This window comes from Psammomys obesus, unplaced genomic scaffold (genome assembly GCF_907164565.1).
Source record: "Psammomys obesus unplaced genomic scaffold, mPsaObe1.curated_primary_1811, whole genome shotgun sequence".
NCBI classification, from domain to species: domain Eukaryota; kingdom Metazoa; phylum Chordata; class Mammalia; order Rodentia; family Muridae; genus Psammomys; species Psammomys obesus.
Window position 1 is genome coordinate 24,939,839 of NW_026592510.1, and position 14,043 is coordinate 24,953,881.

The 14,043-nt window shown below is 49.2% G+C and overlaps 1 protein-coding gene across 2 annotated transcripts in view; it reads right to left on the bottom strand.

Annotated features, from left to right (window-relative positions):
- The window catches only part of Vwce (von Willebrand factor C and EGF domains), a 27,653-nt gene that overhangs the window by 10,133 nt on the left and 3,477 nt on the right, over positions 1-14,043 (bottom strand). For both annotated transcript variants that reach the window (XM_055613914.1, XM_055613913.1), the window contains exons 4-13: positions 13,678-13,806; positions 12,913-13,029; positions 10,024-10,140; positions 9,142-9,270; positions 7,243-7,664; positions 7,071-7,164; positions 5,917-5,999; positions 3,954-4,041; positions 1,623-1,708; positions 349-466 (exon numbers count right to left, since the gene is read on the bottom strand). In XM_055613914.1, coding sequence (XP_055469889.1) covers positions 349-466; positions 1,623-1,708; positions 3,954-4,041; positions 5,917-5,999; positions 7,071-7,164; positions 7,243-7,664; positions 9,142-9,270; positions 10,024-10,140; positions 12,913-13,029; positions 13,678-13,806 — 1,383 coding nt within the window. The remainder of the gene's footprint in view (positions 1-348; positions 467-1,622; positions 1,709-3,953; positions 4,042-5,916; positions 6,000-7,070; positions 7,165-7,242; positions 7,665-9,141; positions 9,271-10,023; positions 10,141-12,912; positions 13,030-13,677; positions 13,807-14,043) is intronic.

Genomic DNA, 14,043 nt, shown 5'->3' on the forward strand with positions numbered 1-14,043 from the left:
CAGCCACTCTCTCAAACAGACACATTCCAGACAACAGCATCACACACATTAACACAGGTCAAACACAGACATTCGTTTGCACAAAAATGTGTCCATCATATTACATACACACATGACAGAAGACTGGCACAAACATACAGAGAAGAGCATTTGCAGGTATAGCATATAAAACACAGGCACACTCATACAAAGCACCCTTCCAAGGACACACACAAACTTACACACATAGTCACAACTCGCACACAATGCTCATATATAAAATACACATGCTCACACTACTAACACACACACATACACCAACAGTCCAAGTGCACGTGAGCCCTTGGGGGCCATGCAGCCGGACTTCACCTGTGGTGGGTGTGGGCTCCCGACAGGTAAAACAGCATTGTCCTGGGCCCAGCCACCACTCCTCTCGGGGGCACTCCAGTTCTGGACACGGTGTGAAGGAGCACTCTATCTCCCCGTTCTGGAAGAGGGGCAAGAGCAGGAATCAGTGAGGGGCACACATCAGTGAAGGTGGCTCCCAGCCCCGGGCTGCGTAGAGCTGAAGAGAAGGATGGTGGGCAGCTATCCTCCAAACAAATGTCCAGGGAGACAGAAAAGCAGAGAAGGGTGAGTCCTTTCAGGGAGCTGAAAGAAGGTCCTGCGGCATTCCTCCTGCCCTAGCTGGGTCTCTGTCATCTCTCACCTTCTCTCTTAACCCTGGTTCCATCCAGACCCCCTCCTACCAGCCTCCACTCCCATCCCTCTAATCTACTCTGCTCCATAGCTGGGGAACATTCCAGGCATCAATCTCAACTTGCCACTCCACCACCCGCAGCCTTAGCAGCTTAGCTTAGTCCACAGTGCCTGCTATCTGGGAGCCCTTCCCACCGGCCAGACACAGACATCCTTCTGAGACAGCAAGGGTGCTTGGTCCTTATGCACAGAATTGCCTGGTACATAGCTTTGAGAGCCCAGCTCCCTCCTCTAGATTAGCATCCTCTGTGGCACCATTCACAGAGCAGAGCTGCCCATGAGTGGAAGGTGTCTTCCCAGCATCCTCTCTGTCCTCTACTACTTCCCTGGCTCATTTCTCATTTCTGAGGGCACTCAGGAGCTGATAAACTACTATAAAAAGATCACACCTCCCAGCCTGCTTCTGGGAGGTGCTGCCTCTCCCAAGACACACTCCTGAGAAGTGTCTTGCCTTCATTCTTCTCTGCTCCAAGCAGAAGGCACTGCACCCTCCGCATGTCACCAGACTGGTCCTGGTCACCCCTCAGGGCTGCACTGTCTCTCTCTCCTCCTAAGAAGGCTTGAGGATCCTGTGCCCAGCCATGCCCACCTAGGCCATAGGCTGCCAGTGAGAGGGGGCTGGCACTCTTCTGGGCTGATGGTGTGTGTCCCCAGATCACAGTAAGTACTCTACCAATACAGAGCCAAAGACGACTGGACTTCATGGAGACTGTGGTAGGTCATGGGAGATTCCTACAGTGACTGCTGCTTCAGTCTCTCCCTTTTACTGCACAGCAGGTTACCTTCTCCACGGCAAAAGCATCCTGGGTAAATTCCTCTGCTGCCCACCCAACTTCCTTCCCATCTTCCACTGAGTCAACAGGTGCAGGAACCTCACACCCTACCTGGCAGACGCACGTGGTACAGTCATCACCACCCCCACTGAACACAGCCCCGTCTGTGTACCATCGGCCATGGAAATAGCATCTCCCTGCAGGAGACAAAGGTAGAAGGGCTCAGGGCTTTCTGGATGGGGCATGGAGAAGAGTGGACAGATGGGCAGGGAAGGGTGGGGCAGCTGCCCCTTGACAGAACTCAGAGTGCTTGTTAGCCTCCAAATCACAGATTTACACACAATTACAACCTAAAAAAAAAAAAAATGTATGGAAGAGGCCATTACCCAAGAGGCAGGGGGTCCCCAAACAGCTTCAGAGAAAGAAACTCAAGGAGAGCTGTGCCAGACACTGGACAAAGATCATCTGAAGATCCTCCTCAGGGTAAAACCAGCCCCAAAGCCTGACAAAGTATATATGTACTCAGGCTGCTGTGGGTCCCAGCTATGCATCTCAGAGCTGATCGCTCCTGATGCTATGCCTCACTGTGCAAGGATGCTGACGTTCACACCCCACAGATTTCACCGACTATACAAAAAGAACTTAAAAAACAAAACAAAACAAAGCCAGACGTGGTGTCTCAAGCCTTGTGTCCCAGCACTAGGAAGGCAGAGGCAGGCAAAGCTCTGTGAGTTCAATGCCAACTTGATCTACGTAGTGAGTTCCAGGACAGCCAAAGCTACACAGTGAGAACCTGTCCCAAAAAAAAACAAAAACAAGACAAAAATAACATAATGCCTCAAGTTAGGAAAGAAAAAAAAAATGGATGCCAGGCCTAATGGCAGAAGCCTGTTTCCCCAGCTACGTGGGCGGCTGAGGCACAAAAATGAAAAGCTCAAGAGCTAATTGGGTTATAGAGGGAGTCTTAGGCCAGCTCAGGCAACTTAATGAGATCTTGTCTCAAAATAAAAAGTTTAAATGAGACGGAGATGTACTCGCCTAGCTACCACAGATGCCTGGGTTCAATCTCTAGCACTGTGAGAAAATAAAATAAAATAAAATTCCTTTATGTATTTGGGAAAGTCATGATTTGGAGATAAGAGGTCAACTTGTAGAAGTCCATTCCCTCCTAACATGCGGGTTCCAGGGATCAAACCCAGGCTATTAGGCACCTTTCCCAGCTAACCCATCCCACTGGCCCAAGATGATTGATATCTTCAAGCAGTGCTAGCTTTGAGATCAGGCAGGTTTCAGTTCGAGCTCAGCACCACCACTAACTGTTGCATGCCTCTAGACAGAGACCTGACCTCTCTGAATCGGTTTTTCATTCAAGGGCAGCAGTGAGCAGTATTCCCCCATTGTGGCAACTCAAGGATTGATTCAACAGACCAAGAGGTGGCAGGTGCCCCTCTTGGGGCAAACAGCAAAAGGCACATGCTGGTGGGGAATATCGCCTCCCGCTGATGAGGTCACCATTAGGCTTAACTTGGAAAAAGGGAAGGAAGAAAGTATATGAAACAGATGAAAGTTGGGGAGAGATGTTAAGAGAGGCTGACCTTCGAGGGTTTGGGGGTGGTGGATATTAAGGCAAGCTGTCCTTCGAGTGAGAGCTTGTTAGGGGAGTCACGAATGCCGCAGACAAACAGGCAGTCCCTGTGTAGCGGGGTTCCAAAGACGAGAGAGACAGAGAGGTGTCTTCAGAAAAGAAGAATATGTGCATTCTGAAGAAATGGGGGATGCTCCACCCCAAAAGGCAGCAGGCTTGGTTAGTGAGCGACCGTGCTATGGGGTGTAAGCGTTAAGGGACAGGGGTCTGGGAGCTTCAGCCCCGCAGTAGCCTTAGTTCTGTGGAGCCTGGTAACCCTGGTTACTAGAAAGGACAGGGTTTGCCAACAGTCCTAGAAAAACATGTTCTTTTTTGTTTATTTTTGTTTTAGTTTTTTTGTTTTTGAGACAGGGTTTCTCTGTGTGTAGCCCTAGCTGTCCTAGAACACACTATGTAGACCAGGCTGACCTCATACTCAGGAATCCGCCTGCCTCTGCCTTCCGAATGCTGGGATTAAAGGCGTGTACAACCACCACCCATTAGAAACATGTTGTAATGTCAAAGTAGGTTTATAGAGATTCTGCCACACCCAGGGGCAGATCAGTGCCAGGAGTAGGCTCACAGGCCCCCTGCCTACACAATCAAGATGTGCCATAGAGGCAGAGGAATGGAAGGCTAGACCATGAGCATAGTCTGGCCAAAGTACACAGAGAAGAGACTAAAAATGAGTAATTGAGATTTATTATTCTACTCGATCTTCTAGAGCAGAAGCAGGTCTTCCCTCTCCTGCCTCAATACACACTCCAAAAGCATTTCTCTTCCAAACAGCAAACAACGAAAGTTCCCAGGTCACCTACCTGGGACACATGTACAGCAATCTGACTGTGGGGAAGCCTTGCAGGGACCAGGGGGACACTCCGGGGAGATACAAGAAACATTTCCAGCCTGAGGAGGCAAAAGAGGGTACAAGGGACAAGAATGGGACCAAGGTTCACCGCCAACCATGTCTTTAATCCCAGCACTTCGGAGGCAGAGGCAGACAGATCTCTGTGAGCTTGAGGCTAGCCTGGTCTACATTGCAAGTTTTAGGCCAGCCAGGACTACCTAACAAGATTTTTTTTCCCACAAAAATAAACAAATAAATAAATAAAGTTTCAAGTTAGCAGCTGGAGAGATGGATCTGTGGTCCACACTTCCTACTCTTTGGAGGAGAAGTTTGGTTCCTAGAACCCACATCAGGCAGCTCATAATAGCTCAAGAGATCTGATACCTTCTTCTAGCCCTTGTGAGCACCTCTGCATGCATACACATGGAATAATGATGGGGCTGGGGAAAGGGCTCAGTGTTTGAGAGCTCTTCCTGATTCTGCAGAAGAACCAGGTTCAGTTCCTAGCACCCAGAGGGCATCACAGCCATCTGCAGTGCCAGTTCCAGGGCATATGCTCTCCCTTCTGGCAGCAGGCACACAAGTAATACATAGACAGACATGCAGGCAAACACTCAGCCACATGAAAACACACCAATAAATCTTTCAAAAGAAGTAATTAAAAGGTAAAAATAATCCAGTGCTTTGTTTTGTTTTGGGTTGGTTGGTTTGGGAGGGGTTGTTTGTTGTTTTGGTTTTGTTTTGTTTTTGTTTTTGTTTTTGAGAAAGAATCTTGATATCCAGCCTTAACTGTCCTGTTCTGGAACTTAACACATAGACCAGGCTGCTCTCAAACTCAAAGAGATGTGCTTGCCTCTGCCTCCCAAGTGCTGGAATTAAAGGCATATGCCACCATACACAGCATAAAATACATTTCTAAAAATAATTTCCAAGTTAAAATTAAAAAGCCTCCAACATTGGAGGCATCTAGACCTGAGTTCCACTGTTTACGCATCCACTCACAAGATTTTAGGCAAAGGACAGGAGCTCCTAACATGGGTGGACTCAGAGCCCATCTCACTACATAAAATTGGGACAATGCACACAAATTCCTGTTCTCTGCATGCTTAGCACACAGGAAGAGCTAGGTGAATACTACTGGCATTCTATGCGGCCAGCCCAGGAGTTGTGTTCGAAGGTAGCCAGAGTGTGGTAGACAAAACTTGTAACAGAGCTCGGTTCAAACCCCAGCTCTACCAGCTCCCAGCCTTCATCTTTGAATCTGTAGATTTAGGACAGCATTATCCACCCTGTGCTTGCTGGGAACCTCTGATTAAGAAACAGAGGAAGATCCCAGCACTTAGGGAGGCAGAGGCAGGCAAATCTCTGTGAGTCTGATGCCAGCCTATTCTAAAAAGCAAGTCCAGGACAGCCAAGGCTACACAGAGAAACTCTGTCTTGAAAAAGCAAAAAGAGAGCGAGAGAGAGACAGAAAAGGGCACCAAGCCTGTATCTGACACACAGTGGGTGCTCAGAAAAAAAATGCATACAGGCAGTATCTGGCACTTTGGGGTATAAACTTGCCACAAGCAAAAATACTCAAGAAGGCCAGGGAGTTTAATGAGGCCACTCTCTCCTCGTGTGGACCCTTTCGTTGCCGTAGTAAATATTTTGCCTGGAGAATACAGCCTCCCCGGGTAAGTTCCTGAGAGAGTTCCATCCTTCCCCTTCCCAAACAGATGGACCCTGTTCTGCCCTGGCTCACTCATGCATAGCGGATGCCTCCCAAGTCCATTGGATGCTTCTATGACCTTCTCAAGCTCTCAATAGTTTTGGACCCAAAGCCCTGAAGCAAGTTCTCTTCCAATGAGTTCACCTTCAACATCTGGTCTGTTCCTCCCTGACAACCCCCCAAAGGTTAAGAAAACATGTGGTGGGGATCTCCGGTGACTTACCAGACAGACACACACAGTGCAGTTCTCCTCAGGAGGTGAAAACACATCCCCTTCTGCTCGGATGGCGCCACTGTGAAAGCAGCCTTTGAAAGACAAACAGGAGGTGGAGACAACAGCCTCCTCAAAGAGGAGGAAACTCGAGGTCTCTACTTTTCCAGGCGTAATACCTCTGGAACCTTCTCTCACCACCCTGGATGCCTCAGCAACAGCAGGCATAGGTCCCTTGAACTGGGTGTTCTTGGACCCCAGGGAAACCACACAGGACACACATGCCAAGATTAGCTGCAGTGGCTCTAAGAGCATTCATTCAAGTGTGTCTTGAGAAAGCATCATTTTATTCCCATCTCAAAGGATGAGTTAGCTCCCAAACCTAGAATTCTAGCTCCATTTACCCAAGTAACCCTGCCTGTGTCACCTTGCCTCTCTGCAACTCAAGCTATTTTCCATAAAATGGAAACATCCACTATGTACCCAGCAGGAGACCTGAAAGGATCCAAAATCTTAGTTATAAAGAGAACTCAGTTCTTTCCATCAGGGCCCAGTACATAGGTGGAACACAGTGAAAAACATGAATGATTTCTAAGAAACAATGCAGGAAAGATTTTTGTTTTTATGGTGGTGCAGACTGAATCAGAACCTACCTCATACATACTAGGCAAAGACAAAGGCCTAGCCCCAGCCTGTGGAAGGAAGGCAGAATGACTGTCCTTTAGCGATTCAAGGACAGGTAGGACAGGGGAAGGAGAGAACAGGATGGATGTGGACTAATGAAAGAAAGAAAAGAAGGAAGGAATAAAATGAGGAAGGAAGAGAAAGACAGAGGGAGGGAAGGAGGGAGAGATGAAGGGAGGGAGGAAAGGAGGGAGGGAGGAGGAAGGGAGGCAGACCAGTCCAGAAGAGTGGCCTGATGACTTGGCCCTCCTTGAAGAGTACTTCAACATCAGCAAGTGTTTCTCAGAGTGAGACTCCAGAGCAGCAGCAGCAGCACGAGGAGCTTGATAGAGTTGCCTCATCCCTGAACCTCCAATCAGAATCAGCCTTCTAGGTGACTCCAAAAACTGATTGTGGGAGAGGCTGAATAACAAATAGTTCTGGGGCTGCAAGAGGCTCAGGGGAGAAAGAGCAGGACTGTGTCCCTCGCCATCGGCTCTTACCGGTGCAAGAAGGGCAGCACCGCCCATCTCTGGGAGGAATCGGATGGGAACAAGTAGCATCACACCTCACTTCTCCACAGGTCACCTCTCCATCCTGGATGCACAAGCAGGAGCTGCAGCCATGGGCAGACCCTAGACACTACCCAGGGTAACCTGGGGACGTTCCACCTACCTGGCATAAGCACGGAGAACACCCAGGCTGGCTCCAGAGGCTCCCTGATTCATAGGTAACTCCCAGGTGCCGGCAGGGAGAGAGCCCTGTTCCCAGCCTTGGACCTTCAGGGCCCCTGGGTGAAGAAGGGGTTCCTATTGCCCCACCCTGGAGGAGTGAGGGGGGCCCAAGGGTCCCCAGTAGGGAGGAACTTGGTACTGGGGTGGATAGCAACCGAGCAGGAAAGAATGTCGGTAGGGCCAGGGTGGTCGACGGCTGACGGGTTGTTCTGACTCCAGTGGGGTATCCTGGAGGCCCTGGAGGAGGGCTGTGTCCTGGGGACAGAGCAAGCCTGCCTGCCTCAGGAAGAAGCAGGGACATCTCAGCAGGGTGCTGCCGGGGTCTCAGGATGGCAGATGGGGCCAGAACGGCCTCCGGGAAAGCTGAAATGAAAGCATAGGGTCTCCTAAGGGAGGTATCAGGGGCAGGAAGCGGGGTTCGAGAGTCCTAGATTGGTCTACCAGTTTCCTCACCAATATAAGGTAACTGACCACGAACGGCTGAGGCCATGGCCACCGCCACAAGGGAGGAAGGCTGGGAAAGCAAGAACAGACCCAAAGCCAGTAAAAAAGAGGTCCAACAGCCCCGAGATTCACCAGCTCTTCCTTTCTCAACAGCTACAAAGGGAACACAGGTCTTCCTGAGGTGAGGAGACCTCCAGGGTCCATCCTGGGAACAACTCTCCCCAGCTGCTATGGGCTGGTGTTTGAGTGTGTCCTCTGCTTCCCATCCTAGCTGCGGCTTCCCTGCAGGGGAGCTCGGGCTCAGGATGAGGGGTCAGCAGAGGGTTTCCTCCAGCTTCGCAGCAGACCGGTCACCTTCTAGGAGGAGGCGCCTGCCCCCACATAAGTGCTTGGAAACTAAACAAGCATTTCCCCTACAGATGATCATATACCGCCTCTTGTCAGGAAGATAGAGAATCCTCGAGAGTCTTATGCCACACCTTCCTTCATTATTTTTTTTTTCCTTTTACCATTTGGCTGGGAAAGGACGGGATAAAGATGTCGAAGAACAGGTCTGGAGAAGCCACCTCCGAGGTTAAGGCCACTGGCTTCTCTTGCAGAGGACCAGGGTCAGTTCCCAACAGCCACATGGTGGCTCACAACCATCCATAGACCCAGTCCCAGGGAATCAGACACCCTCTTCTGGCCCTCCTGGAACACGTGGCACACATACAAACAGGCAGGCAAAACAACTCATAACACACAGAAAATGAATCTTAAAAACAAACAAACAAACAAAAAACCCCACAACTTTTTGTTTGTTTTGTTTATTTTTTTCAAAACCAGGTTTCCCTCTGTAACTGAGGCTGTCCTGGACTCACTTTGTAGACCAGGCTGGCCTCAAACTAACAGAGATCAGCTTGCCTCTGCCTTCCTGTGTGCTGGGATTGTGTGCATGCGCCACCACACCCAGCATCCAAAAACCTTTTTATTAAAAAAAAGACCAGGCTAGAAAGATGCCTCACAGGTTAAGAGCATTTGTTGCTATGGCAGAGGACCCAGGTTCAGTTCCCAGTACCTACAAGGCTCTGTAACTCCAGTTCTGGGGGATCCGACAGCCTCTTCTGACCTCCACAGGCACCAGGCACACACATATAAGCAGGCAAAACATTCACACGCATAAAAAATTTTTGTAAATAAATTTTTAAAATGTAAAGGGAGAAGGAAAAGTGAGAAAGAAAGACAAACTAAAAATAACTGAAAAGAGGGGGGCATTAAAGAACGGGTCTTGCCTGGAGGTGGGGTCTGGGGTTAGGGGTGAGGCCTGGTACCACAAGGGCAGAATTAGGTGGCGGGGCTCTTGTGCTGAGAAGGCAGGACTGAGGTCTCGAGGACGGTGCCGGGGCCTGGTGCTCACCTTCACAGGACACGCGGTCAGCTCGAAGCCTGAAACCAGGTCTGCAGGTGCACAGGAAACTGCCCACGGTGTTGTGACAGGTATGCTGACAGACTCGCTTCTCCTGTGGTCGCCGGCACTCGTTTACATCTGTGGAAGAGCCTTGCTGCCTTAACCTGGCCATGGAGCCCTTTCTCCTCCCATTCCTGAACTCAAAAGACTGGGAGAGTTCACCTGTAGGGTTCTTACAGAGCCCATCCAGGGTACAAGATGTGACTCAGAATGCTAGCAATGGGGCTGGTATCTAGAGGCAATAGCCCCGGAAGCTTCACGGATCCAGTGTGTGGGTGTGCATCTCATCTCCAGGACAATTAAGGGCTCAACCCTGGTGGGAATCTCATTTCCAAACCTTCTGCTGTCTGGCATTCCTTTGTAAACAGTGTCTCACAACTCACTGTACTGCTCAAAGGAGGTTCAAGACAAAGATATAACCCACTAGTACAAGGCTTTTCAAACTCATGGAACCCCGCTTTTGCTCCATGAACCTTTTCTGGAAATTTCTAATGGGCTGAAGAAAAAACAAAACAAAAAAAAAAAAAAAAAAAAACAGGAGTGTCCTTCTAACCCAAAGGAACCAAAACATAAAGGACTTTGTTTACCCCGGGGAAGAGCAGGGCCCTTGATGGGTATCTGTAGAGCAACGAAGAGCCTATAACAGGATGAAAGAGGACACAGCCAGGGAAAGCCCAGCTTGGGCTCTTTCATGCAGGGTAACACCAAGCCTGGGATGGCAGTTCCACAGGACCTGGCTGTCCAAACACTAGTCTTTGCAGGTTTCAGACTGACCTGTCCATCTTCCTGATTGACAGCCTAAGTGTACCACCCACAGGCCACAGATCTCACCTATACAGGAATGTCGGTTGCCGTGGAGGTGGAAGCCAGCACGGCAGGAGCACTTATAGCTACCGATGCTGTTCTTACATCTCTGCTGGCAGGGAGTTCCCAGGCACTCATCAGTGTCTGTGAGGGGAGAAGACAAGCTGGCACCCATCTATCCACAGGGCCTAGAATCCTCTCAACCCCCCTCGCTCACCCTGCTCAGGACCACAGGGGACCACCTTTCCCAGCTTCTAGGCTACTCTACCAGGTATGGCCTCTACCCTTACCATCTCACTCCAGCCCAGGCCACCTTTTCTCTAGGCTTAAGAACAGACACAGCCTCCCTGGGTCCTCTGCCTCTGCCTGTGTTCCTTCGGAACCATCCTCCCATGGTAGTCCTCACCCAAGGCCACCTGTAATGGGCCCCTCTCTGCTCCAAACCTCTCAGGGGCCCCACCCTCAATAAGCAGCACTCATGAGACCTTTACACATAGCCATGGGGGCCAGTGAAGTGATTCAGCAGGTAGGGGTGCCTCCCTCAAAGCCTGACGAGTTAGCTCCCTGGGACCACATGATGAAAGAACTCTAAAGGCTGTTCTCTGCTCCCCACATGGACAGTTTAAATAAATAAATAAATAAGACATAGCTATGGATGGTCCTCCCAGCCCCCGCCTTCACTCTTAATTTTCCACATTTTTTACACACCCATTGCTATAGGCCTCCCCTTGGACTCACAGTCTGTCTACCCTGAATTCCTTCCCTCTTGTTGGAAATAAATGAAATATTCTTTAAAACCTTCTTCCACAGAACCTCCTATGTAGAAACTCACCCAGGCTGGTTTTTGAAGCTGCCAAAGAACTAGAAATAACCTCTCTGTTTATAAGAAGAAGAAACCATAGCTATGAGACACTTGTACCACAGAGAACTAAACAATTAAAAAATAATAATCAGGGGGGCTAATGAGACAGCTCAATGGTTAAGAGCATTGGCTGCTCTTCAAGAGGACCTGAGTTTAATTCCCAGCACCCACATGGCAGCTGTCAGCTGTCTGTAATTCTAGTTCCTGGGGACCCTCTCACCCACAGATATGCAGGCGAATACCAGTGAGTATGAAATAAAAATAAATAATTTTTTTTTAAATCAAGTCTGTTTACCCAATTTGGAAAAATCAACTGTTGATGGAAAAGAAAACTGGGGAAGAAACTGGGATCAGACCCCAGGTCCAATGTGATTGTGGCTAAATTATTTAATTTTGATAAGCCTCAGTGTTCTTATCAATAAAATGGAGATAAACAGTACCAACTTTATAATTGTGAGGCTAGAATGAGAAAGCACATGGAAAGTACTTATCTTGGTACCTAGCATGTGAGAGTTTGGTGATTGATTGATGTGCATGTATCTATGCATACATAAGAACATGTGGCTAAGAGGTGGGCATGAAGGGCATCTAGACTGAAAATTCACGCGGAAAGCAAACTCCACAGGTGCTAGTATTTTGGAGGTAGGGCTTTAGGAGATAGTTAGGATTAGATAACATCACAAGGGTGGGGCCTTAATGATGGATAATGCCTTTAGAAGAGTCACCAGAACACCCTTTGTCCTCCCTCTAGCCATCTGGTGACGACACAGCAAAACCATCTTTTCAAGCCAGAGAAACCAGCTAGTACTTGACCTTGGATTTAGGCTCTTCAGGGACCCAGAGAACAACTAGTTCTATGGTCTAAGCAACATTGTGTCAGGGTAACTCAAGCGGACTAGGAAAGCAGGGTTTTTTAGGGAGGGCAGGGGATGGGAGATGGGACCTGAGGCTGGCGCATAGTGCTCAGGTGTATTTTGTGAAATTTCACAGACAGAGAAAGTAAGACTCAAGGAGTTTATTTTGTCTACTCTGCATTGTTTCGTGAGACTGTGATGAGGAGCACCCTCACAGATTCATGCAAATCAAAGTCACTTGGACAGTATGACAGTGGTAAAAGGTCTCATCCTGATAGGTGCAGTGGGGTAAGCATACAATCCCAGTATTGGGGGAGGGGAAGGCAGGAGTCTGACAAGCTAGAAGTCAGACTGAACTGCACAATAACACTCTTTCTGCAGAAAAAAAACAAAACAAGAAAGAAGGAAAGGAAGAAAGGAAGGAAGGAAGAGAAAAAAAGAAAGAAAAGGAGGGAGGGAGGGAGGGAGGAAGGAAGGAAGGAAGGAAGGAAGGAAGGAAGGAAGGAAGGAAGGAAGGAAGGAGGGGGGAGGAAGAAAGGCCCACAGCTTCTAGTACTTTGTCCCAGTCTTTTTCTTTCCCAAACCAACACACTGGAGGGTGGGTCCTACAGTCCAGATACCCTCAGAGTGTGGCCCAGCATCAGAGCATCACACACTAAGTGACAGAGACTACCACAGGCCCCTCCCACAGTTCCACTCACAGCCTGCACCCCTCCCTTCTACATCATGGTTCCTCTTGCCCTGGGTGCATCTGCCCCTTGTTCTCCCTGAGAACTATTCCTTGATTCCCATCCTTCCTTATGACAGAAGCAGAGGATTTTAGAGTGCCTTGGTTCAGAGCAAGTCTACCATGAATGCTGGTCGAGGGCATGGTGGCCCATGCTTTTAATCCCAGCATTTACAAGTCAGAGACAGGTGAATCTCTGTGAGGTTGAAGCCAGAATGGTCTACATAGTTCCAGGACAGCCAGAGATATGTAGAAAGATTCTGTCTCTAAGAAATGAAACAAAAGAGTCCACCATGCTGGATTCAAATCCTAACTCCATTTCTTCCTAAAAAGAATGGATGTGAGTAAAACTTTGTTCTCCCAGTGCAGTGGGAATAACACAGCATCCTTCTCAGAGATTTGTGGCCTGGAGAATGTATCTTAGAGGACCTGGCATGGCCTAGAAACCACTTTCAGCACCTCTGCTCACTTACCTTGGCAGCTATGACGATCAGCAGACAGCTGCATGCCTGGCCCACATTCGCACACGAATCCTCCTTCCGTGTTCACGCAGTGGCCCTCACAAGATGAGCTTAAACACTCGTCAATGTCTGGAAAGAGAAAACACTTTGCACAGCCCATTTTAACTGTGTCCACAACTCCAGGAAAAGCGACCCCACCTGAAACTCATGTGTAGAAGATGAAATATCAGTCTGGAAAGTGCCACTGCCATGAGGGGAGCCCCAGAAAGAGGCGATAAAAGGAAAGGCCCCAGGCTGGAGAGACAGCTCAGAGGTGAAGAGCACTTCCTAAGTTCAACTTCCAGCAACCACACGGTGGCTTACAACCACTATAATGAGATCTGATGCTCTGTTCTGTCATGCACGTGTACATGCAGATAAAGCTCTCATATAAATAAATAAATATGTAAAAAGGACTGGCCCCTACTCTTAACCCATGCAAGCAAGTTAGATGGTGGGAGAACATGACTGAGGTAGAACCATGTTGATGGCTTCAACCTATGTGACAACCTTCAGGTCCTCAAAACGACAGGGCTCAGTGAATGTTCACTGAACACCAGGTGTGAGCAGGAGACTCAGAGAAGGGCTCTGTCTGTTGGGGGTTGGTCTGATGTTGCTAGCGTATTTAATTGTTAATTGCTGCCCCCCCCAGGTCTGCATTCCGGGTGCTGGTCTCTAGCTGGCTCAAGGGGGAGGTGCCGTTCCACCCTCACCTTCCCCCAATCCCAGGTCTCTCACCTGCACACCGGATACCAACAGCTGTCTCTGTCATCAAGAAGCCCACGGGGCACACTCGGGCTACCTCCTGACAACCACCATGGTTACAGGTGAGATCACAGCCATACTCCCCGCAGGACCCATGGGCTTCTAAAGACAAACAGCACAGGGGTGAGCATGGGACAACACAGCAGCACAGCGGGTGAAAGCCTGGCCTCTCCCATGTCCTGGGGCTCCTCCAGAATTCTGTTGTGAGGTGGGGCTTCCCACCCGCTTCTAGCAGGTACTAGCCACGCTGATGGCTAATTCAACTCCACAGGATCTTGAATCAAATAGTAGGGAACCTCTGGCCTTGTCTCTGAAGGAGTTTTTTTTGGGGGGGGGCGG